The 24521-nt window shown below is 42.1% G+C and overlaps 2 protein-coding genes across 10 annotated transcripts in view; one reads left to right on the top strand and one right to left on the bottom strand.

The window, feature by feature from the left end:
- Positions 1-12933, top strand: part of OSBPL9 (oxysterol binding protein like 9) — a gene marked incomplete at its 5' end in the record, with an annotated part of 168637 nt that extends 155704 nt beyond the window's left edge. For all 5 annotated transcript variants that reach the window (XM_081224123.1, XM_081224122.1, XM_081224124.1 and 2 more), the window contains 10 exons: positions 1667-1752; positions 3872-4043; positions 5341-5425; positions 6151-6261; positions 6503-6566; positions 6696-6836; positions 8895-8973; positions 9778-9869; positions 11849-11984; positions 12211-12933. In XM_081224123.1, the coding sequence (XP_081080249.1) occupies positions 1667-1752; positions 3872-4043; positions 5341-5425; positions 6151-6261; positions 6503-6566; positions 6696-6836; positions 8895-8973; positions 9778-9869; positions 11849-11984; positions 12211-12285 (1041 nt within the window). In that variant the 3' untranslated portion in view covers positions 12286-12933. The remainder of the gene's footprint in view (positions 1-1666; positions 1753-3871; positions 4044-5340; positions 5426-6150; positions 6262-6502; positions 6567-6695; positions 6837-8894; positions 8974-9777; positions 9870-11848; positions 11985-12210) is intronic.
- Positions 12934-13906: 973 nt separating this feature from the next.
- The window catches only part of NRDC (nardilysin convertase), a gene marked incomplete at its 5' end in the record, with an annotated part of 92072 nt that continues 81457 nt past the window's right edge, over positions 13907-24521 (bottom strand). For 3 of the 5 annotated variants that reach the window (XM_081224120.1, XM_081224117.1, XM_081224119.1), the window contains 11 exons: positions 13907-14126; positions 14259-14348; positions 14445-14504; positions 15324-15440; positions 15724-15814; positions 17829-17912; positions 18332-18384; positions 18672-18719; positions 20651-20789; positions 21248-21279; positions 23150-23312. In XM_081224120.1, coding sequence (XP_081080246.1) covers positions 13929-14126; positions 14259-14348; positions 14445-14504; positions 15324-15440; positions 15724-15814; positions 17829-17912; positions 18332-18384; positions 18672-18719; positions 20651-20789; positions 21248-21279; positions 23150-23312 — 1075 coding nt within the window. In that variant the 3' untranslated portion in view covers positions 13907-13928. The remainder of the gene's footprint in view (positions 14127-14258; positions 14349-14444; positions 14505-15323; positions 15441-15723; positions 15815-17828; positions 17913-18331; positions 18385-18671; positions 18720-20650; positions 20790-21247; positions 21280-23149; positions 23313-24521) is intronic. The other 2 variants (XM_081224118.1, XM_081224121.1) reach the window with 1 other exon arrangement.

The following is a 24521-nucleotide window of genomic DNA, read 5'->3' as shown; positions in this document are numbered from 1 at the left end:
TCAAATTTATGGTTTTTGGCCATTTCTTCTTTTTCAAATTGCCTGTTCAGTTCTTTTGTTCATTATTCTACTGGCAATAGTAATCTTCTTCTTGTTGATTTGCAAGACCTGTTTATACTTTAAGATACTTAGTTCTGTCTTGTTCTTCAGCAGTCTTACTTAGTGATTTAGAATCTCTGTGTTCTCCAAGAGTGGTAGGAAATTGTACCAAGCTTACTTGCCAATCTAAGCATATGTATATTATGAACATACATGTTCTGTGGAACATTTAAACTCTGGAGCCTGATAATAAACATTTTAAATGTTAGAACCACAGTTTTTCTTTTCAAGCTTGTGTTCCATCATTCCTCTTTATATACGCAGCAATACTGGTCCACTGGTCAGTCCCTGTCACACTCATTTTCTGTCCCCCCACCAATCTCCATGTCTTGTTCTTCTGTTTTTCCCTCTGTCTCTTATAGCCTACTCTCTAAGGCTTTTCTTTAGCACCCCACCTCAATAAGTTGTTTCCAAACTGCCCTCATTCTGGTTCCCCAAACAGAACATGATCTTTGCCTCTCCTCAATTTCCATGGTACCTTGAGCATCTCTTGTATGATATTTATCACATTCTACCTAAAATTTAAATGCTGGTATTATTCTCTCATACTTAACCTTTGCTGCCTCCATAGCATTTACCACACGATCTTAAATATAGCAGATATACAGTAATTACTACATTTAAAGGAATTTTTACTTACTATGATACGCTACTTCCATAATGAATAATGTCTAATCTGATACACATTTCAAAAACTATTCCTTCATTCCTTTTTTAATTGGTTAATCCTAATCTATCTTATCCTTTTTCTTTATTTTCCAATTTCTTCTTTACTTTCTCCTCTGCCACATTCCCAGCCCCTCAGCATTTTTCTTCATGGGCTCAGCCCCATGATGAAGAAGTTTGTTGAATCCCATCTTTATTCTCTTCTTCATTTTGTTTATTCCTTCAGTTACTTATTTAAATTTTTCTTACTTTGGGGATAGTAACTGAAGATGCAAGTAGAAATAAGTATGGCCCTTGCATTCTAGGAGCTCATTGTTCATTTGCGGACACAGACCCATAAGCAAATAAGTTCCCTAGTGCACCTACGATGATAGAGGGGAAGTGAGCAGGCCCTGCACCACCCCCGTAACCAGACAGACCCGATTTTGAATTCCACTGAATAACAGAGCGGTGAGAAAATTTTTCACCCTTTTGAGCTTCATTTTTCTCTGCTGTAAAATAAAGATGATAATTTCTTCTTAACGGGATTGTTGTACAGTTTAATAAGATCATGTGTACGTGATACTCCAGAAGGTCATATAGGTATCAAAGGGTTGCTACTGAGTAGTTGTTGTTATTGTTACACTGATTCGGGGAGCTAAAGGGAGGTTGCAAAGAGGAAGTGACATTTGAACATTCAAAATCTCTGTTTTTCATATGTTGGGCAGGTTAATGGGCATTCTGAATCAGAACAGTTTGAGAAGTAGGTATCAGAAGCATGCCTGGGCAGTACTTGGTGCGTGTTACTATGATTGGAATGAGTTTTTTGTTTTCATTTACTTTTTTTTTTTTAAGCAGTTCAGCAATCTGTTTATCTGTAGTGGAATTTGATCCTCAAGGGTCAAATATGTATGTTTTTCAGGTAGTTCTTCCAACATTTATTCTTGAAAGAAGATCTCTTTTAGAAATGTATGCAGACTTTTTTGCACATCCGGACCTGTTTGTGAGGTATTTGACTCAATATAGTATTTTCCAGTTTTTTTAAGACTTTACCCATTAGCTTTCTGCCTTGGCAGGATAGATAGATCCCTTTGCCTTTCAGACATTTCTGGGGAAAAGTGGAATTGAATATTTCGTTTGTATTAGATGCCTGTTTGCTTAGATTATTTGGCAGTGATATTGTTAGGCAACCAAGTTAAACACTTGAAAAAATCTTGAGTGCCTGTTAAGGTAGCTAGGATTTACGGAGCCAAGGCTAGGATCTTATTTGATCCAGGAATTGGTAATCACTGTTAAATTATTTACACTATATCCAATGAATTTCAGTTATCCGAGTTTAGCAAACCTTTCTAAAGCACCTATTGTTTGCCAGGCACTTTGTTATGAGCTGGAAAGGGAAAGAGTCACAGTGTCTGCCTTTGAGGAGTTTACAGTCCAGTGTCCAGAGTATAGCCTGATGCATAAATTTCAAATACAAAGCTTGCAATATTAGATACATGTATGAAGGACAGAGCTAATCTAAAGGTGGGATTGATTTATGAGGAGGTGAGTGAGTTGCATTTCAATGGTAGCAGCAATATTTTCTTTGTAATGGGGTGTTCTAATCCGTCTTCTCTGATTGCATTCCTTGGCCTTGGGCTGTGGTTTACTGAAGCTTCACAGTGGGTGGGCACATTGGATGACATTGATACATACCTTCTTAATGAAGATTTTCAGAGACCCATTTAACCAATTCCCAAAGGGCAGAAATTCAAATAGCTATGGCACTGTTCAAATTCATACATAATTGAACAAATAAAATGTAAGTATTTATTGGTAACATAAATAAATGGAAAGTACCAGTTATTCATTAGATATAGATTTGAGGTTTAAGGATAGTTTTTAATGTATAAGAATTTAAGCTATGAGGTCCCTGGAGGAATGACATAAAAAACACACTAGTACAACTAAAAAGCCAATAGATAAGATTAAATGGAATTCTGAAAATTCTAACTCCCCAAAAAGGAGGAAAGGAAATATAATGGAACAAAGAATAAAGAGGCCAAATAGAAAAATACCAAGATGATAGAGTTAAACCCAACTATATCAGTATTACACTAAATGTGAATAGCATACACGCTCCATTTAAGAGAACAGTGATTATAAGACTGGATAAAAAAAGCAAGATTCATCTGTACGCTGTTTGCAAGAGAGAGACTTTAAATATGAAGACACTGATTAGTTAAAAGGATGGACAGAGATATACCATGCAAAACACTAAGCATAACAAAGCTGGTGTCGCTGTATTAGTATCAAAGGATATTTTTTAAGACAAGAAATATTAGCAGAGACAAGTAGGGATATTTCATATGATATGATGAGTCGGTTTATCAAGAATAAATAATAATCCTAAATATGTAAAACAACTTCAAATATATGCAGCAAAAATTGACTGAAGGGAGAAATAGACAAGTACACAATCAAGGTTGGAAATTCCTCCCTCGGGAATTGATTGAGCAGCACACACCTCCCCCCACCCCTCTGGAAATCAGTGAGGCTATAGAAAGTCCAATTGACTTTTCTAAAACATTACCAAACAATTTGTATAATAGTCTTTTTAAGTGTAAATGGAACATTCATCAAGATAGACCGTATACTAGGAAGACGTAATAACTTGAAAATAATTGGAGCCATATGGAATATGTTTACTGATCATGGAATAATTAAATCAGAAATCAATAACAAATATATCCAGAAAATCTGCAACTATTTGGCAGTTAAACAATGCACTTATAAGTATGAAGTTCTGGAACAAGCAAAGCTAATGGTCTTAGAAACCAGAAACAGTGTTTGCCTCAGGGTAAGGGTTGGGGATTGCTTGGAAAGGAGGATTGGGAAACTTGGGGGTAATGGAGATGTTCTGTATCTTGATTGCATGGTGATTAATTAAACGGATATAAGCATTTTTTCAAGTTCATCAAACCAAACGGTTAAGACTGGTATTTTTAATTATGTATATTATACTTCAGTTTTAAAAAGAGACCGAGGTAGCTCCTGGTCCTGGGTCCTCTTAGCCTGGCTTAGGGTGGACCATGCTGAGGGTGCTGTCAGAAAACCGGGTGTTAAATTTTGTCTTTCTCCCTTACAGTATTAGTGACCAGAAGGATGCCAGAGACCGAATGGTTCAGGTTGTAAAATGGTACCTCTCAGCCTTTCATGCAGGAAGGAAAGGATCAGTTGCCAAAAAGCCGTACAACCCCGTTCTGGGCGAGATCTTTCAGTGTCACTGGACGTTACCAAATGATACAGAAGAGAATGTGGTGAGTTCTCCACTGACATTTTAAATTACCTTAGTATTTAGATACTTAGTACTTAGCTTTTAGTGTACTGATTCAAGATTTCATTTTATTTGGAGGCAGATAATAATGGTAAAGGCACTGAACAAAAGATGTTTACCACCCGTAGAAGAACAGTGTTGTTGGATCAGCATATTTTGAACACAGTGAGCAAGGAGAAAGAGTGGCGTGAGATGAGGATAGAAATTTAGAAATCAGATCATGCAAAGTCCTCCTGGACCATAATGGTAATTTTATGGCTTATCAGGAACTCATTTTTGCTTTGAAAAGGTCATTATAATTATTTTGTGAAAAATGAATTGGAAAGGGGCAAATAGAAGCAAGGAGACCACTGAGGAGGTTTTGGCATTATTCCAGGAGAGACATGGTTGATTCAAGCTATATTTTGGAGGCAGGGCTGCTAGATGGGTTGGGCAAGGTGAGGGAAAGGGGACAGTCAGAGATGAATCCTTGCTTGTGGGCTTCAGCAGTTGGTTGGTGCCATTTACTAAAGAGGAGAAGATTGGATTTGGGGAGGGAAAAATCCAGAACTCCAATTTGAAATATAAATTATAAGGGGTCTGTTAGACATGTAAGTGGAACTGTCAAGTAGGCAGTTAGAATTTAAGAGTTCAAGGGAGAGAGAGGTCTAGGATGGAGACGGGGCTTTCAGAGATTTTAGTGTATTTAGAAGGCACTTAAATCCCTGGGATTAGATGAAGTCATCTAGGAAGACATCTAGAGAAGAATAGTTAACTGAGACCTGAGCCACAGGGCTCCAACATTTGGGGGTTGATTTGAGGAAAACAACCAACATGGAAGACCCAACTAAATGCTAAAAGGCCTCTAGGGGTGAAAAAAATAAGCCCCTGGCCCACACTGGCTTTCACATAATAATCTCTCCTTAAAAATAACTCTCTGTATTTTTCCCTTTCCAAATGATACATTACATGTAGTCCTTTCCTGAAGACAGAAGCAATGTGTCTGTTCCTGTTCATATTGCAGACATTGATAAGTCCCTGTTCTGTGCCAGGCCTGGCCCTGAGTTAGGCACGTGGTCCTTGTCTTCAATAATGTCTTAGTCAGAGAGACTTAGGGAGACTGACACAAAGCAGTAATTCCAGTAGTATAAGTGCCACAAGAAAAGTATATATAAGATGTTTTGGGTGTGTAGAGGAGGAAGCAGTTAACCACCTTGGGAGGCAGAGACTCCAGTTATTAGATTTTCTGCGCTGTCATTTGTTTCCACACCAAAAGAAAATGATGTTCTGTTTACTTGCAGGAGCTAGTTTCAGAAGGACCAGTTCCCTGGGTTTCCAAGAATAGCGTAACATTCGTGGCTGAGCAGGTTTCCCATCATCCACCCAGTAAGTTACAGAGCTCCTTGGCAATAGCCACTTTCAAACTGTTCTGTCTAAAGAGGGTCATAATGAGCTCCATAACTGAGGCCACTGCACGGTCAGTTTTATGGCCACCTGTATCTTCCCAATCCTGTGAGGATTGGTTCCTCATATCTGTTCCTGGTATAAGTTCCAAAGACTCTATTAGGCTTCACTGCTTAATTATATATAAAAAGAAGGGATTTGAGAAGCCACCTTTTAGTGCTTCTGAAGTCATCTTTCACAGCATGAGCTGTGCTGTAGTGATCCCAGCAACTCTGAAGACAGTTTATATAAAAAAGACGTAGTTTCTGCACAGTATATTCCTGGCATAGTGGAAAGAAGGTGTGTCCTCCCGTGTTATTTGCTGGATGCAGCATTAAGACTGGTAATACTGGATGGGCCCAGGTTGGGGCTGGGGCAGGAACATGCTTGCTGACCAGAAGAACAGACAGACCCTTTGTTTTTAAGCCTCTGGGATTGGTCATAGCCTCATGGTTCAGGGAAGTTCCTGCCCACATGGTCCTGAACGGATGCTTGCATTGGGGGAAGCAGGGTATAAAAGGCAGGTGGGTAATTCCTGACTACATTCAAGGCTGTTCTTTGAGCGGTAAAGGATTTTCCCCATGCAGCCAGTTTTTTCTCTGGGTTAATGGAGTTGGAGAGGGGACTGTGGCTATGTAGTGCACTAATTGAAAACAATTTCTATTCAGTTTCAGCCTTTTATGCTGAGTGTTTTAACAAGAAGATACAATTCAATGCTCATATCTGGACCAAATCAAAATTCCTTGGGATGTCAATTGGGGTGCACAACATAGGACAGGGTAAGTCTGTGGGCTTTTGGTGGACTACAGTGTTAATAGAATTTTATGTCATCCTAATATGTGCTGGACACCTATCTAGTAAGAGTAAATGGCCCCAGAAAGCCAGTTTTGATGTCATTGTTTGCAGGGAAGCATGTGTATTGGGCGTGAGAGCAGGGGTGGGGTGCAAGATTGATTTTCCCTAAACTGAATGGAGATTCCGTCAACTACTTAGCTGAAATTCCATCTCTTGTCTCCACAGGCTGTGTCTCATGTCTAGACCATGATGAACATTACATTCTCACATTCCCCAATGGTTATGGAAGGCAAGTAGAGCTGTGTGCATTCCTCTGATTAGCAAGCAGCAGACCCTGCTGTTCCTTTGTTCCTTAAGCTGTGCCCCTCCTTTCTTTCCTCTGAACTGTCAGCCTTACCTGAAACTTTTGATTTTGCAGGTCTATCCTCACAGTGCCCTGGGTGGAACTAGGCGGAGAATGCAATATTAATTGTTCCAAGACTGGCTATAGTGCCAATATCGTCTTCCACACTAAACCTTTCTATGGGGGCAAGAAGCACAGAGTTACTGCTGAGATTTTGTAGGTATTTTGTTTTTCTGCTTCGGTGCTTCTGCTTCTCTGAAATACTTTTCCTTTTGTCTTGAACTATAACTTCCATCAGGAATTGACCATTTTAATGGTTCTGTCTTTGTAAACTTACTTCACATCTTGTGTGTCATGTCTCTTCCTAAAATCCCATCTCAGAAGGACAACCTGAGGTCATTGGTGGGATTTCCTTCCTAGGAACCTGACTTGCAAATGGGGAACTGAAAGAGTCTTCCTGGATTTCCTAGGTAACCCAGATTATGGGTGCCTGACTCATTATTGCTGGATTGGACCACGAGCTAGCCCATACAGTAGACCCTGTGGCTCCCACCGAAGTGTCTCAAAGCCCTCATAGTCCTTTTTTCTGTGCCTTTGCTGGGGAGAAACAGTAACCGTCACATCTTTGCTTGGTTCTGTTTGACACTCTAGCATCAGATGAAGACAGCTGTGCTGTCTGGGTAAACAGTCAGTTGGGTGGTCTAGGGCCTGCCTAGAAGAGGAAAATCTGTAGGACTTTCTCTGACCTCAAAGGCCTTATTGGGAACAGTGTTGCAGATGGAAGACACAGGATTGGTTAACCAGTTTTTTAGGGAGATAATTTAATTTGGATGACAGAATCAGCATCCAAAAAACTCTTAAGCAGGGCAGGACGGGACCACGAACACAAGATGTTTACTAAGGATCACTGTAAAATCCAAAATATTATTGCAGTCAGAAAATACAGGCAGAGGTTAGGGAATAGCACAAGTCACCATGATAATGTGGCTGCTCCCTTAAAATAGGCAGGTGGGGGAAATAGAATGTCCAGAACAAAGACCTGGGTGGGCCTGCTTCTCAGAATTCCTTAGAGGCAACCAACCAGCACCAACAGGAGCTGCTAGCAGATTGTTTGGCCAGTCACAGCGACGTATAGTAGAAAGACTGGTGCTTGGTGGGCGTTTCAAATTAGGGTAATGTCTAAATATTGTGAAAATAGTTTTTGTTTTGCATTACACGGGCCTCTCACTGTTGTGGCCTCCCCCGTTGCGGAGCACAGGCTCCAGACGTGCAGGCTCAGCTGCCATGGCTCACGGGCCCAGCCGCTCCGCGGCCTGTGGGATCTTCCCGGACCGGGGCACGAACCCATGTCCCCCGCATTGGCAGGCGGACTCTCAACCACTGCGCCACCAGGAAAGCCCTAAATATTATGAAAATAGTTTTGACCTAAGAGGGTCTTGGGAAGCCCCAGGGGTCTCCAGACCATACTTTGAGAACCACTGCACAATAACCTTCTAAACTTGGAATGCTACCATTTTTCTTTCCCTTTGTCCTCCTTCACACAAAGCACCAAGTCGTAGAGGAAGCAAGTTTCAGTCTACTGATAGCAACTTCATCCCTCTACCCTGTGTATTTTTCTCTTTCTGACCTCCTAGCCTCCTTCTATGTCCATGCCTTGCCCTTCCTAATCCGTCCTTTGTTGTAATGCTTATCTTCTAAGTTCCGTACCTGCCATACACATCACTGTCAGGTCCAAGTAAAACCTGTTGGGGCTTCTGAGGAAGGGATCCTTGCTTAGGAAAAGAGGTAAAATGGTGTGACCCAGAGGTCCCTTTCAGCCTGAAGATGAAAGCCTGGTCTCCAGCATTGTATCCTTAAGTGAAGCCTTCTCTGATCCTCATCCTAGCAGTGTTGCCCTTGGTCTCCAGTGCTCACCTGAACTCACCACAGCACTTGCCACCCAGAATCTCAATGGCAGTGTCTCCCCACTAGACTGTGAACAGCTCGAGGGCAGGGACTGTCCCTAGTTTGCCGTGGTCCCAGCACCTAGCGCATCTCACACCCACAGTTTCTGGGATCTTGAGTCTACTAGCATCTTCTTTAGGGCCCTCATTCTTCTAGTTGGCTCTGAGAAATCCAGTTTTATTAAGCTGCCTTCCCCAAAGACTTCACAGTTGCTCTTCTGTTTTCTGCCCTGTGTAGGTAGGCCACACTAACGCGATTCTTTGGTAGAGAAATTTCAATTTGAGACTAACACAAATGTTTGTGTTTTTTTGTTTTTGTTTTTTAATCTAGTTCTCCAAATGACAAGAAGTCTTTCTGCTCAGTTGAAGGGGAATGGAATGGTGTAATGTATGCAAAATACTCAACAGGGGTAAGAACCTGTGTTTTGCCACTTGTTTCAGGCTTCATTGAATCGTAGCCCATCCGTTACTCTGGCTTCCTTCATCTGGAAATTTAACCAGGATGAGCTCTAATGCCAGCTCTTCAGGGCAGGGCTTTTCCTTCTCCCACCTCTTACCTAGCAGTACAGGTAGTAGAATGGTTTTTACTTTCTTTCCTCTCTCCCCTTAAAATACTCAAGAATAATATATGAAAAAAAAATGCTTGACACCATAGTAAGCACCCAGTAAATGTTAGCTATATCATTAGAATGTATGGTCTGTGTGTTTATAAATAAAATGAGGTGCTAAACTATTAACTCGTGTGTTTGTATATACACAGTTTGATTTTGTCTAAGAAATGTATTAACTGCCTGGCACCAGGGATACAGAAATGAGTAAGATAGTCCTTGCCCTCAAGGAACTTGCAAACTACCTAATTAAGGTAGGAGGGAGGTGGTATGGTATTAACAGGAGGAGCCAATGAATTGGATTTTGGACTCAGAGAATTTGAAATTTAAAAAGCATTTCAGAGTACTTAACGTTAGGATTAGTTGTCTAGCTCTCCAAGAGATTACATCCCAAGCATGTAGCACATAGCCACATTGAAACTGTTGAATTGAGCCTTTACCAAGACTTAAAACAATTATAATTTAGGCTGAAGATTGCATATGGAACTCATTGTCTACATCACTAACGTGGGATTTCATGATTAAATCCGTTAATAGGAAGAGTTGACTTTTCCTTCTAGAACAGTGTGAACAATAAAACATCTATCTACCTCTTCTGTTTTCTAGGAAAATGTAGTTTTTATAGATACCAAGAAGTTGCCTATAATCAAGAAGAAAGTGAGGAAGTTGGAAGATCAGAATGAGTACGAATCCCGCTGGTAAGGAGGTGACATAACTAGAGCTATTGCAGCAGTGCTCTTGCTATTGGCCAGGCATAGGTGCAGGGCTGGGTTGTAGAGACTGTATAGCAGGGTGTAACAGAGCACAGACTGAGTCTGAATGCCTGGGTTCATATGGAGCTCCACCACTTGCATTGTAACCATGACTATAAGCTACCCTCTCTGCCTTCTTTCCTGAAACGGGAACTACCTCAGCATTGTTGTGAGAACTAAATGAGAAAAACATGGAGCCTATGTATGATGCTTGGCATATAATAAGTATAGAGTGTATGTTGACTTATCACCATCTTTATGGCTTGTAAGAGATGGTAGTGAGGTCCCAACTGAGATCATATATATATCAAAACATCTTTAGGGTCTCTTTTTTTTTTTTAAACATCGTTATTGGAGTATAATTGCTTTACATTGTTGTGTTAGTTGGTGCTATATAACAAAGTGAATCAGCTATACGTACACATATGTTCCCATATCCCCTCCCTCTTGCATCTCCCTCCCTCCCACCCTCCTTATCCCACCCCTCTAGGTGCTCACAAAGCACCGAGCTGATCTCCCTGTGCTATGCAGCTGCTTCCCACTAGCTATCTATTTTACATCTGGTAGTGTATATATGTCCATGCCACTCTCTCACTTCGTCCCAGCTTACCCTTCCCCCTCCCTGTGTCCTCAAGTCCATTCTCTATGTCTGCGTCTTTATTCCTGCCCTGCCCCTAGGTTCATGAGAACCATTTTTTTTTTTACATCTTTATTGGAGTATAATTGCTTTACATTGTTGTGTTAGTTGCTGCTGTATAACAAAGTCAATCAGCTATACGTATACATATATCCCCATATCCCCTTCCTCTTGCGTCTCTGTCCCACACTCCCTAGGGTCTTTTTTGTTTGCAAGAAACTTAAAAAAAAAATTCCATTTCTGAGTATCTTAGTATGTATCTGTAAAGTGACTTTTTAAAAAAAACACACAAAAAACACCAGCCACAATATCATCATTGTACTTTTTAAAAAATTAGTCCTTAATATCATCAAATATCTAACTGGTATTCAATTTTCTAGTAGTCTCAAATGTCATAATTTTCCCCCTTCTATTTGTACAATAAAATCAGGATCTTTTAGTGGTATGAGGAATCATGCACTAAAGTTCTTTGTTTAGCATATTAGGGGATTTCTTGAGTGAAGAAGACCTTACAAACTATAACCCTGCCTGTGTCTTTAACTTGTTAACAGTCTGCTTGCCTCGACTGCCTGCTCATAGTTATAAGTGGAGATCTATAGACATTTATGCTCTGCTACTCACACAAGGGGAATCTTAGGATGTCTACTTTTCTAGTTCCTAGGAGTCTTCACTTTAAAGTGTTGTTTGGACCAGACTTGTCTAGTTTTCATTTTCCAGGCCTTGAGAGGAAGCCAAATCTTTTACCCCGCCTTAAGCCTCTGCAGTGCATCTCTTGACCCTTATTCTCTGTATTCAAACTGCTTCTCCCAGATTTCGTTATTAATTCCAGGGGAGTCTTCATGAAATAGAATTTCTCAGCTCCTCTGATCTGATCTTACTATATACCCCTTTTGGTTTATACTAAGGGACACTGAAGCCCTAGAGAGGTGAACTGACAGCCCCAAGGTTGCATCGCTAGTTAGAGGTACAGCCAGAAGTGGAATCCCAGTCTCAGCTGTTTTTTCTCCTCTGTTGTCCTAACCATATATCCAGCTTTCTGCCCATCCTGTATTTCCTCCTTTGACAACTAGCAGTGGAATCTTCTGAGACCACTTCTCTGTTCTTTACTCCAGTGCCCTGGTGTCAGCTGAAGGAGATTTATAGTCTGTGAACTACAGCATTTAAAGCCATTTGACTTGTACCATAGTAATGTTATATTCTAGATGGATCTAGCCTTTCATTCTCAAGACTGCTAACTCCTCTGTCCATCAAGTACTTACTTATTAGCACCTTCACTTCTTTTCTTTAGCCTTTGGAAGGATGTCACTTTCAACTTAAAAATCAGAGACATTGATGCAGCAACTGAAGCCAAGCATAGACTTGAAGAAAGACAAAGAGCAGAAGCCCGAGAAAGGAAGGAAAAGGAAATTCAGTGGGAGACAAGGGTAAGCTTGCTTTGGAAGCCTGCCTCAGTCTCCCTACTGCTGTTCCCTGAGCTGTAACTCATTTGTTCATTTCAGTGAATACTGAAGTACCGAGTAAGCATGGTGATGAACGAGATGAACACTCATTTCAGTGTTGGGGGGAGGGGGAGCACATAAAATAATTAAAGGTATGATATTATAGAAGTACAGAGCAAGTGTGTAACTGAATTCTCCCCTTTTCTCTTAGTTATTTCATGAAGATGGAGAATGCTGGGTTTATGATGAACCATTACTGAAACGTCTCGGTGCTGCGAAGCATTAGGTTGGGAAATGCAAGGTTTGCTCCTGGTGACCCGGGCAGGAGGCACAATGAAGTAACAGTCTTCCTTTGGGAGAACCTATTCACTCCCTTCTTATTGCAGTGGTTCCTATCTCAGGGATACTGGACTTTCTGATGCAGAGGAACAATTAAAGCAAGAAAAGCTTCCCTTTTTCCTGTTCTGTGGCAGTTAGTATTGACTTCGGTCTTGAGAAAAAACTTCAGGTTTTGAAAACAAGATGTCTGCTCCTTTTCCAAATCCCACGTTATAAATCCCAGTCTCAAACTCTGCACTCTAGTATTGCTGTTGAGATATACATCTGTTTCCTAGTTCATATAATCTTGGGTTCTATATATATATATATGTATATACATATATATATATACACACACATACACATATATACATATATATAGGTGATGCCAGATTTTTCATAAATATGCCATCTACTGTAAATATTGGTTCCTCTGAGTTGTTTTAGAAAATTTAGCACAATGTATTAAAGCCACGTGTTAGGAAATTTCCTGGTCTCACCTACAATAACTTTTATTTTGGAATTGAACTATTATTAAATTGTATCCAACTCTGGACTACAGTTTAATTATACTCAGTGCTTCTTAAGGCTTCATAAAGTAATTTTTCCAACCTTTTTTTTAGTGTGTTTCTTTTATTATTTTTATGTTTAAACTTGAACCCAGTTATTTGGCAGCCTTGAATACAGGAGCTAGTTTTTTTTTTTTTTTCTTTTTTTTTGCGGTACACGGGCCTCTCACTGTTGTGGCCTCTCCCGTTGCAGAGCACAGGCTCTGGACGCACAGGCTCAGTGGCCATGGCTCACGGGCCTAGCCACTCCGCGGCATGTGGGATCCTTCCAGACCGGGGCACGAACCCGCGTCCCCTGCATCAGCAGGCAGACTCTCAACCACTGCGCCACCAGGGAAGCCCCCAGGAGCTAGCTTTTTACAGGGACTCTTGAAGTAATGAAGGGGTCCATCCTTTTCCTTCCTTAGGCTCTGTGTTCTGTCTTTAGCCCCACAATGCTATTCACAAGTTTTAATTGGACTCTCAAGTAGTACACATAGGGCTACCGACATTTTATCCAAAAATATTTTATTGCCTTAGAGAATTTGGGAAGAATGTTTATTTTTAGATCCCCACCCCACACCAAAACAAAATATAATAAAAGGAATGCCACAGCAGCAAATGGCTCATTCTGAAGGGCAATACAGAATTACCTTTATTTTTAAATACATTATAAACAACAACACAGGTATTATTAGTATTAGCACCTGGCATTTAGGTACTAATAAGACATCAACTACATAGGGCCTCTGAAGCCTGTCATACAGAACTGGATTCTCAATCTGAGAGGACCAGGACAGGCCAGGGAGTCTCAGATGGCTCCTGCAAGCTTTTTGGTTACATTGGCCCACCTGCTAATTGCTCTCTGCGGCTGCTATAGTAACCCTTGGTTTGTTAGTCACAACAGAAGGAGGGGCTGGGGGGGGTACAAATTCTATGATGCCAGTGCAAAAATTCAGTGGAAGCCCTAAGGCAGTAGTAGTGTAACTAACTTCATAAAATTCAAACAACAACAAACAAACACTTTTAAATACACAGTGCTTCAGGCCAATGAGACTGCAGTTTATTTGACTATTTTATGGTAGGGGAGAAGGTTAAGTCTTGATGTGAAAGCCCTGATATCAATAACGGGGATGGTACAATCTGCCAGCAGAGGAGAGGTTGGCAGGTAGGTTAGCTGCATCACTTCACAAGAAGAGTTTGAATCCTCACTGGAAGGGGTACCATCCTCTTCCGGCTCATACTTCCCAAATCCAACAACCTGAAAGAGGCCAAAGACGAGGTGAGAGAGAACGCTGACCAAATTTGGGCAAAGACCTGTTAGGATCTCTGATACCAATCTAAATGACAACCCTGGAAAGGACAGAGCTACAGCTTAGGTAACCATACTCACATGAACGCTGAGCATTTTACTTCCTGGTCCTCTATGAGCCTTGAACCAGTTGACTAGGTCTGATTTTGAGAATGATTTCAGTGCTTCAATCTTAAAGGGGGAAGGGAGGACAGGAAAGAAAGAAAGCTATAAAAGACTAACAGTGTATTTTCTGTAAAGATATTAAACATAACACCCTAGGCAGACCTCCTTGATCCTGCTTTTTGCATATCGTTTTATTCTTCCACGTTTCAGCTGGCTCCCAACCTTCTGGAGAAGGATAAAAATGAGGCTCTGACACACCTTCACGTTTCTTAGCAGTGACTAACCCTGGCAGGTAGCAGCAGATGGTGTAATTACAGCTGAGAACTGTACGCTGAGCCAAACGCATCACACCTTAGTGTCACCTCTCAGGTACATGGTAATGGTACACTCTGGCTTCTAATAGGAAAACCACAGAACCTCCAGAGCTGGGCTGACTGAAGCCTCTTGTTAAATAACCCCTCTGCTTCAATGTCCTTTGGTAATTCACCACATAGGGTTATAGTATCAGAGCTATGGATTGCAGTGCCCAGAGCTTTTTCGTGGGACTTACTACTTTGGGCTAGAATTTGTCACAAAGACCTATACACAGAATCCTTAAATCTGGGGGAGGAACTCCATAAAATTGAGAACCAGAAGTTCTCAATTTTAAGTAGCAGAAGCCGTTTTTCTCCCAAACCTTATAGGGAACCTAAGCATATAATAAAAAAGTGAAAAAAAAAGTATATATCCGCATAACTGAACGCTGTACAGCAGAAATTAACACATTGTAAATCAACTATACTTCAATTTTTAAAAAATGGATCTGAGTGAAATTGGGGGAGCAGAAGTAAGGATTAGCAAGCATCCTGCTCACTTGGCCACCTAAGGCTCTAGAGAAGCTAGTCTGGAAACAAGATTTGATCAATCACATCAAGGAATGGGCAAGTAAATAACCTGCCCCAGGTTTCTCTTCCATGCAATACCAATTTGCTTAGAATTGTGTCTCCTGTTAAATCAGGAGTCCCTTTCAGGGCTGTCTTACTCTGAAAACGGTGTTACTACCTCATGGACAAGGCGGTCAAAGAGATACTGCTGAGTCACCACTTCGTTCCAGTTCCTGTCCACCTCCTCCCCAAGGTGGGTGTCCTCGCACTCCTTCAGCTTGATCAGAGCTGTGACCTGTTACCATCAGAAAGAGACACCCTCAGGTGTGGCCTCACACCAGTTCCCTCAGAACACACTTGGCCCTGTCCAGTCTGCTTTGTGATGGACCTGCCAGCATGATGGGGAGGGATGAAGCTGGGAAGACATGGTCAGATTAAGGGGCGGGGGTGGGGGGGTGCGGGGGGCTATAGAGCTCAAGAACCAGCCAGCATACGGCACTGTTAAGACTGGTGTCTAGTTGTCATGAGGGCTTGGGTGGGCCAAGGAATAAAAGACCAGGCCAACACAGTAAAGTCACCTGGGTGTTGAATGCATCCTCAGTGAGGTTCTCGATCTTCTCCTCAAAGCTAGAAAGAAACTCTTCTATCTTCTTATCAACAACTTCAGAGCTGAAACAAAACACCTTCAATTACAAGTCATCAGTGACCAGGTCTCAAGCAGAAGGCAAAGGAGAGAATCAGGGCTAAGGCATATTTCCAGGAAAAAGGCTGAAGTGATATTCTCCCCTAAGCTGTGGGAGGGAAGGGAACGGTGAAGAACCCTACCCCTACCCCGCCTCTAGCCTGATTTCCTGGTATCCTCACAGGAAGCAGTAGACAGCCATGCTGACCATTCCAAAGCTGAGAACCAACAAGGCCTTGTATTGGGTTGGCCCAAAAGTTCGTTCGGTTTTTTTCCATAAGATCGGTCTAGTAGTGCTTAGTTGTCTTTAACTTCATTCAAAACAATTTTGTTAGATTGTATTGTGACAGCTGTCATATCAGAGTGCATTTAGAAAAATATATCAAAGTTGGTGAATTTTTGTGTAGCCATATTAATATTGAAGATGGAAGAAAAAGCAACATTTTCGGCATATTAAAAACGCAACTGAAACACAAAAACAGATCTGTGCAGTGTATGGAGAAGGTGCTGTGACTGACTGAAAGTGTCAAAAGTGGTTTGCAAAGTTTTGTGCTGGAGATTTCTCACTGGACAATGCTCCACGGTTGGGTAGACCAGTTGAAGTTGAGAGTGATCAAATCGAGACATTAACAGAGAAGGATCAACGTTATACCACACAGGAGAAGGCTGACATACTCAAAGTATCCAAATCAAGCACTGAAAATCATTTGCACCAGCTTGGTTATGTTAATCGCGTTGATGTTTGGGTTCCACATAAGTTAAGCGAAAAAAACCTTGACAACATTTCCGCATGCAATTCTCTACTTAAACGTAATGAAAACGTTATGTTTTTAAAACAAATTGTGACGGGCAATGAAAAGTGGATACTGTACATTAATGTACAGAGATTGTGGGGCAAGCGAAATGAACTACCACCAACCACACCAAAGGCCGGTCTTCATCCAGAGAAGGTGATGTTGTATATATGGTGGGATTGCAAGGGAGTCCTCTATTATGAGCTCCTTCCGGAAAACCAAACGATTCATTCCAACAAGTACTGCTCCCAATTAGACCAACTGAAAGCAGCACTCGACAAAAAGAGTCCAGAATTAGTCAACAGAAAACACATAATCTTCCATCAGGATAACGCAAGACCGCATGTTTCCTTGATGACCAGGCAAAAACTGTTACACCTTGGCTGTTTAGTTCTGATTCACCCACTGTATTAGCCAGACATTGCACCTTCGGATTTCCATTTATTTTGGTCTTTCCAAAACTCTTAATGGACAGAATTTCCATTCCCTGGAGGACTGTACAAGGCACCTGGAACAGTTCTTTACTCAAAAAGATAAAAAGTTTTGGGAAGGGCTTCCCTGGTGGCGCAGTGGTTGAGAGTCGGCCTGCCGATGCAGGGGACATGGGTTCGTGCCCGGGTCCGGGAAAATCCCACATGCCGCAGAGCAGCTGGGCCCGTGAGCCATGGCCGCTGAGCCTGCGCGTCCGGAGCCTGTGCTCCACAATGGGAGAGGCCACGACAGTGAGAGGCCCACGTACTGCAAAAAAAAAAAAGTTTTGGGAAGATGGAATTATGAAGTTGCCTGAAAAATGGCAGAAGGTAGTGGGAAAAAATGGTGAATACTTTGTTCAATAAAGTTCTTGATGAAAATGAAAAATGTGTCTTTTTACTTTAAGACCGAAGAACTTTTTGGCCAACCCAATACCTTGCTTGTAGCATGAATGCCAGGTCAGTCATCTCTGCCTTTCTGGTCCTCAGATATGCCTGAAGAGAGGAAGCGGTGGCAAGCCCTGCAGTCACCACAGGACTTGAGTCAAGCCCTATGGGCCCACTCCTCATACTTAGCATTGGTAAGTCCGGGATCAGGCCATCTATGAGCCAATCCCTGCAGCTGTGACTAAATGGGAAGCAAATGGTCAGAGCTGCATGAGGTTTAAGGATGCAGTCCCTATTCTCTGTGCCAAGAAAAATAATAGTTGGGCCCATCTACTCACTCATTTACTCACTTGTATTTGGTTGCCTGAGTCCCCACGGTGACAGAGAATCCTAGAATCCCAGATGTATTCCTACAGGTAGGGTAGACATGGTACCTACAGCCAGAATGAAAAGTCCTATGAGCTCAGGTGGTCACCAAGGCCCTGTCCTCAGAGGCACTAGAGAGGAGTGGGAAGGGTTTCTGCTCATCCCTACTGGACCTGAAGGTCCTGGAAGAGGATCCATAAATGTGTACATGTATTTTACTCTCAGGTTAGAGTATCCAACCCTCTCCTGAACTGTGGACCACAGGCTAGCTTTTTCTCTGGCTAATCTTGAAGCCTGACCAAACTGAGAGCCTGATCACAGTCCAAGATGCAAGTTCCAGAAGTTTTGACCAGTAGGTACGACTCTAAGGCATGAAAGGACCAAAGAGCTCTGAGAGGTTGCTCAGTCAGGATATTTGATAAATCTAAGCCTGCAAAGTAAGCCCCCAGATCTTATCTGAGCTCAATTTCCTTGCCAGCAGACTTACCCAAGGGTCTGCTTGGTTCGAAGGAAGTCAAAACAAGGCTCTTCCATGTGCATCTGTAATTCAACATACCGTCAGCTCAACTCCTCCCAGCAGAGAAACTTCCATTTCTTCCCCCAAAAGTGTTACACATGACCCCAGAGTCCAGCCTCCCTCCTAAATCGCCCAGGCCCCCTGTCCATGCTCATACTGGGTGAGAAACACTAAATAACCATCTCACCTACCAATCACAGATCTCTGACCACTCCCAAGTCCCTAGCCCTCAGGGAGAAAGGCCAGAAAGCCAGTCCTCACAGTGGGTCAGGGGCTCATGAACATCATGACTCTCCTTTATAAAACTTACCACAAGCAGCTCCATAAGAGTGTATTCTTTCAGACTCCTGGCACCTGACTGAAAGAAAAAGCTGATCTGACCAACTGAAAATCCAATGGCTTACAGGGCTTTTTAATAATCCAGCTATTCTCAGCAACCATTTATTCAGGCATTCAGAAGAGTACTATCCCACTCTTCTCTTCCAAGAGTTTATCATACCCTCTATTGCTATACTTTCTGCCTTCCCACAAAACAGGAGATCTGAGCGGACAGGAATCATGCTTGATGATTTGTATTCCCAGCCCTAGCACAGAACTGCAGGCAGACATGGAGGTGAGTCGAACAATCCCTGACCTGCCAGCTCCTGCCCAAAGAACCCAGAGGACACAACCTAAAATCAAGTACTTGCAGTTCAAGGAAACGTCTGGGTAACTGGCCCTATTCCTCAGATGGAGAGGATATGAATAGGAGCTTCTGCAGCCACACACACGGACCCAAAACTAGTTGATAAGAAAAATGCATAAGAGGCAGATACCACACTTGGAGACCACATCCTGGTTATCCTGGAGACTGGCAAAACAACAGGATGAAAGAGGGCAGGAGGCCAACGAGCAAGTGTTGCCAGTGCATCCCAGTCAGACTCTTGCAGGCTCCTCTGATACAGACTCTCATTACTATTCCTTCCTGCTTCACCTGAGGAAGCTGAAGCCTCTGTGCCCTGCAAGCCCTGTTTATCAGCAACAAGATTTCCTGTATGCCTCTGAAAGGATTGCAATGAAACAATTCAAAACCTTGTATCAACTTCCTGTTCAAAATGCTCTCTGTGCGGAGGGAAGTGGCTCCCCAAGGGAAGCAGTTTGTATTAGAAGCTAGTGCTAAGAGGTGATCCATGGAAAGCACCTCAACAGACTCCGCCTTACAATACAAAATTCTGCCTGAAACTGGAGAAATACTACCCTCTCTGGGTTAAGCACCAGAAATGTAGACAGGGCTAAGCAGGGCCAGGTCATACCATATATGAAGTTTAGGACCTGGTAGTTATTGCAGCTTCAAATAAGCTGAGAACCTGGGGAAAAAAAAAAACCCAGGTAGCTACAGCCAGAGGAAGACAGGCTCTACAGACAAGCTGGACCTCTAGGGAAAGATTCAGGCCCAGGGCCAGAAACAAGAAAAGGACAAGGTGACGGGGAAGCCATGCAGCCCTGCCCAAAGTTCAGGCCAGGAATCTTCACAAGGCCAGACAGAGAAGTGACTTCCTCATGGAGACAATCCAGGACCATAGCAGCAGCTATAGGAGCCCCAGAGTTTGGGAAGTCTGAGATCAGTCTAGATAGACACAGGTCCCCATAGTCCTAGAAGTGAGTATGACTAACCACAGGCTAAAATAGTCTACGAGCCAATTAAGATTGTTCTTCCTTATTTTAAGCACCATCCCATCTCTCCAGAATTATGTGGAAAAAACACAGGATTTGAGGACAGAAGGTACAAATTCGAGCCCCAGCTGGTATGACCTCAGGTAAATGAAGGACCTCAGATCCATCATCCATAAAACAGGTGATAAATCCTATCTCTCAGGTGCTTTGAAACCTTTAATTATGACTCTGGTATCCATTCTGTTTACTCTATATTGGTTGACTGGCTATGTTTATTTTTGTCACATTTTAAAAACTGTCCTTTTAACAAATGTCCTCCTGCTCCTTGGAGTTCTGACATGGGAACATGTAGGAATTTCCAGCCATACTTCAGTCTCTGTCCTTCTGGACTAGTGGCTGGGTGATTAATAGAAGCACTGTGATTGAAAAAGGATCCATTTCACTGACAGGAACAATTTTTAAATGTAGTTGCTTCAAGAGTACAAATGACCCCAAGCATATAACCACAGAATAACTGCAAAAGGTTCTTGAAGAGCATAGGCTCACTTCTCCCAGATACTTTGGACCTTCCACCAGGCTTTAGTGTCCTAAAGATACTTAGCCGTGAGGACAGCTGTGTGCAAAGGGGCCACTGACCTGGTAGTATACAGTGACTTCAGAGTTGGCATCACCCTTGTTCAGAGCTCTCACTTTGCATAGGTGGTGGTCACTGGGCAGCTCTACCACCTGGAACTGCACAGGTATCTCCTGCTCCAGAGGCATGAAGTTCAACTTGCTGCAAAACAATCAGTGTGGGTTACTGAGGCCGTGCCTTTATCCTCTTACCTGCACCCCCAAACTGTGAAAAGGTCAGGCCTTCCACAGTCCCATCTGAATTGCTTTGTTTATATAACTAGCCTCAAAAAACCTACTATGAGAAGCATCTCCATTGTGGATTTAATAATAACTGAGTTTTGGTCTCGAGGCCCTCATGCTATTAAGAACACGTGGGCTTCCCTGGTGGCGCAGTGGTTGAGAGTTCGCCTGCCGATGCAGGGGAAACGGGTTCGTGCCCCGGTCCGGGAGGATCCCACATGCCGCGGAGCGGCTGGGCCCGTGAGCCATGGCCGCTGAGCCTGCGTGTGCGGAGCCTGTGCTCCACAACGGAGAGGCCACAGCAGTGAGAGGCCCGCATACCGCAAAAAAAAAAAAGAACACGTAACTCCCAAAGAGAAAACTCAAACCAATACTCACTCAACAACATATTTCAGGAAATCCATAGATTCCTAGGAGGCGAAAGAGAAGGAAATAACTATATTAGGCTCTCCTGACATTAATTTCACCCAGAACCAACTAATACCAATATTCTAACTGCTTGGGAAGCCCTGGAATGCATTAGGAAAGCAGATATAGTCTATTATCCTAAATGCTGGTCATTCATTCACTGGGCTTATCATTCACTGATTCAACACTGATTATGTTTGTTGAATACTAAGGCTCTCAACTGAAGTGGCTCTTTTTCTGTTCTCCCTTGGTGCTCTGTTTACCTGTCCACTGTGAAACTTTCCCCACTGGATCAAACTTAATTGTTCAGTTTACCCGACTAGGCTGTGTTATAGAAACCTGGATCTATTGATACAGAGCCTAGCATAGAGTGAGTGGCAGAATAATACTTAATACTAAATGAATGATGTATCCCCTCCCCCTCTTAAGACTTGTTTTCTAACCTATGAGGGATAAGTGGAGAGGTGAGCTTATCTCTAAAGTGGTTTCTGCCTGGGGTAATTCATGGTACTAAGTCCTCTGAACCAAAAGGACCCCCCTCCACGGTACTCCCACTGTGCTCAGAGAAGCAGGCAGCTATTCCTGCTCTTCTCCCTGTTTTTAAACTTTCTGTTGGCATGACAGAAATCAGGGATGGTTTCGGGGTGGGGGAATAAAGACAGAGAAGTAGGGAGGATAGCAGCCAATCTCGAGAGTGGCCATTTATATATTCCATTAAAGGGCCAGTCCTGAGAAACTGGGAGACCATGGAGGAAGAGGTCAAGAGCCAAACAGTTTAGGGACTGTCCACACAAGCACTCCTGGCTGGAAGAGGCCTCAGTTAGTTACATGGTCCCACAGACACATCTAATTCAATATGGGTCAAAACCAACTCCCCATATGCCCCCAAACATACACTGTTCCTACTCCTCTACCAACCCACCGGTTCCAGTAAGAAATCTGGGCATCATCCTAGAGCCCTCCCTTCTCCCTCACCCCCATAGCCAATCAGTCACTGCCTTTGGTCATCCTCTGCCTCATTATTTCTTAAGCATTTCTTTTTCATTTATTTTGCCTAACCTCAGCCTTCATCATTTTCACCTCAACTTTTTTATTATGGTAAAAATACATAAGCTTACTATCTTGACCTTTTTTAAGTGTAAAGTTCTGTAGTGTTAAGTATATTCACATTGTTGTGAAATGGAACTCCAGACTTTTCATCTTGCAACACTGAAACTCAATACCCATAGAAACAAGGACTCCCCTTCTTTCCCTCCACAACCCCCGGTAACCACTATTCTACCTCCTGTTACTGTGACTACTCTAGAGATCTCATATAAGTGGAATCGTACTTCATGCCAACTTTTATAACAGTTTCATAACTGGTCTCTCTGGATCTTTCTTAATGACAAATCCTCTTTTAAATCCTTCAATGGTTCTCCATTTACTATAAGATAAAGCCCAAGCTCCGTAGCTTGACATACAAGTTTGACATACAAGTTCTGCCTAAGTATATGTGAATATATATATATATATATATATATATATATATATATATATATATACATACATACATACATCCCTCACCACTCCCCAGCTCCCACTTTAATTTCTAAATTAAACTGTTTGTAGTTTCCACAGTCTTCAACAAATGTAACCAATACCATATATTTACCAAACCCATTTAACTCAAAGTCCTGTCCAACAGCAGCAGTCTCCTTCATAAGAAAATCTTGCTTAGCATCGGAGGGGCCAGGTTCCCTTCTAAACAGACTGTGACAATGCTGGCCTGCCAGACTACAGAGCTTCCCCTTTAGGGAAGAACTAATGCAATTCCAGAGCCCAGAACGGCATTCAAATCTGGCCAGCAGCAACAGAGCACCTCACACTCACTGTGCTTGTGACATTTCCTTGTACCAGGCCCTCAACAAAGAGCTGGGATTTTAACTCTCTGATGAAGCTCAGCAGAGACTCAAGGGAAAGGCCATCCATCAAAGCCCGATACTTGTCAATCATAGACCAACGGGCATATTCCAGGATTAAAAGCCGAACGTCTCTGTACAGAGAGCAGAAAAAAAAAGTTTTATTGTAAGAAATGAATCTTAAGGGTAAAGAAGGATTTGATTAAGTTTCTATAGATGATGTGTTCTAAAGAGAGGCAATTTCTATCGCAACTTAAGATAGGGAAACAATGTCATAATCAACAAAAAGCATTTAAAACTGCATATACAAACTATTACATAGATTATTAGCTCATTGGTACAACTCACTTATCTGTTTCAATTGCAAAATAAATTATTTCACATAAGCTGCCAGATGAGCCATATACCAATTTAATTTACTATTTTGATTTGAAATCTCACTAGCATTTATTAATTACTGGAGGTGATCATCATGGATATCTATTACTACAATGACAATACAGCATAAGTGGCTCTAGGCCAGAATCAGACTAACCCCCTTCCACACACAGTAAGCTGTTTGAACATGGCAAGTTACCTAACATTTGTGACTCAATTTCTTCATTTGTAAAACAAGGGAAATAATAATGGCTACCATTACAGAATTTTGGTGAGAATTAAATAAATAAATACACTTAAAAGTTCTTAGGTCTATTAAAAAAAAAGTTCTTAGGTCTAACACATAACAAATCTTCAATAAACAGGTGTTATTATTACTCTACCACATTTTAATAAAGTAGTATTCAGGAGTTATGGGATACACAGCTATTTTTCATCATATCAATAGTTCCAGACAACTCTCCTTTCCAACTTATATTTGGTTATGAGTTTTTATAACTTTTTGTGATCAGATTATCCGTTATTACATGTCTGATTCTTAACTGCTCCCTCTCCTGCTTTCAAATTTTGGACATTTATGGGCTCATTATAACTATGTCAAAAGCAGGGCCTCTATATAAAGTTGTGCTCTTTGTTTACCATTTATATATGCCCAGCAAGCAGATCAAATAGGGGCTTGCAAGCCATGTGCACAAAGGGCTGTATCTGCTCAGAGGGGACTTTTTTCCCCTTCCACAAAGGCTCTACCTGCTGATAGAGGTTACCCCAAGGGTGTACTTTTTTCTGATTCACACAAAGGTACAGAACAGGCTCTGATGAAAAGGCCCAGGAGGGTTGCCTATTAGCAGAGGGTTTAAGCATTAGTACACAGACTGTCCAGAGCCTTTTTGCTCTCTTCTGGAACCCTGGTTGAATTCTTGGATAGTTGCATTTGTCAGATAAGTGATATGTTAGGCAATTTAAGT

The sequence above is a fragment of the Mesoplodon bidens genome, assembly GCF_964165515.1.
Source record: "Mesoplodon bidens genome assembly, chromosome: 2".
Taxonomy (NCBI): Eukaryota; Metazoa; Chordata; class Mammalia; order Artiodactyla; family Ziphiidae; genus Mesoplodon; species Mesoplodon bidens.
The sequence above is the reverse complement of the archived record's forward strand: the minus strand, read 5'-3'. Positions and strand labels throughout refer to the sequence as shown.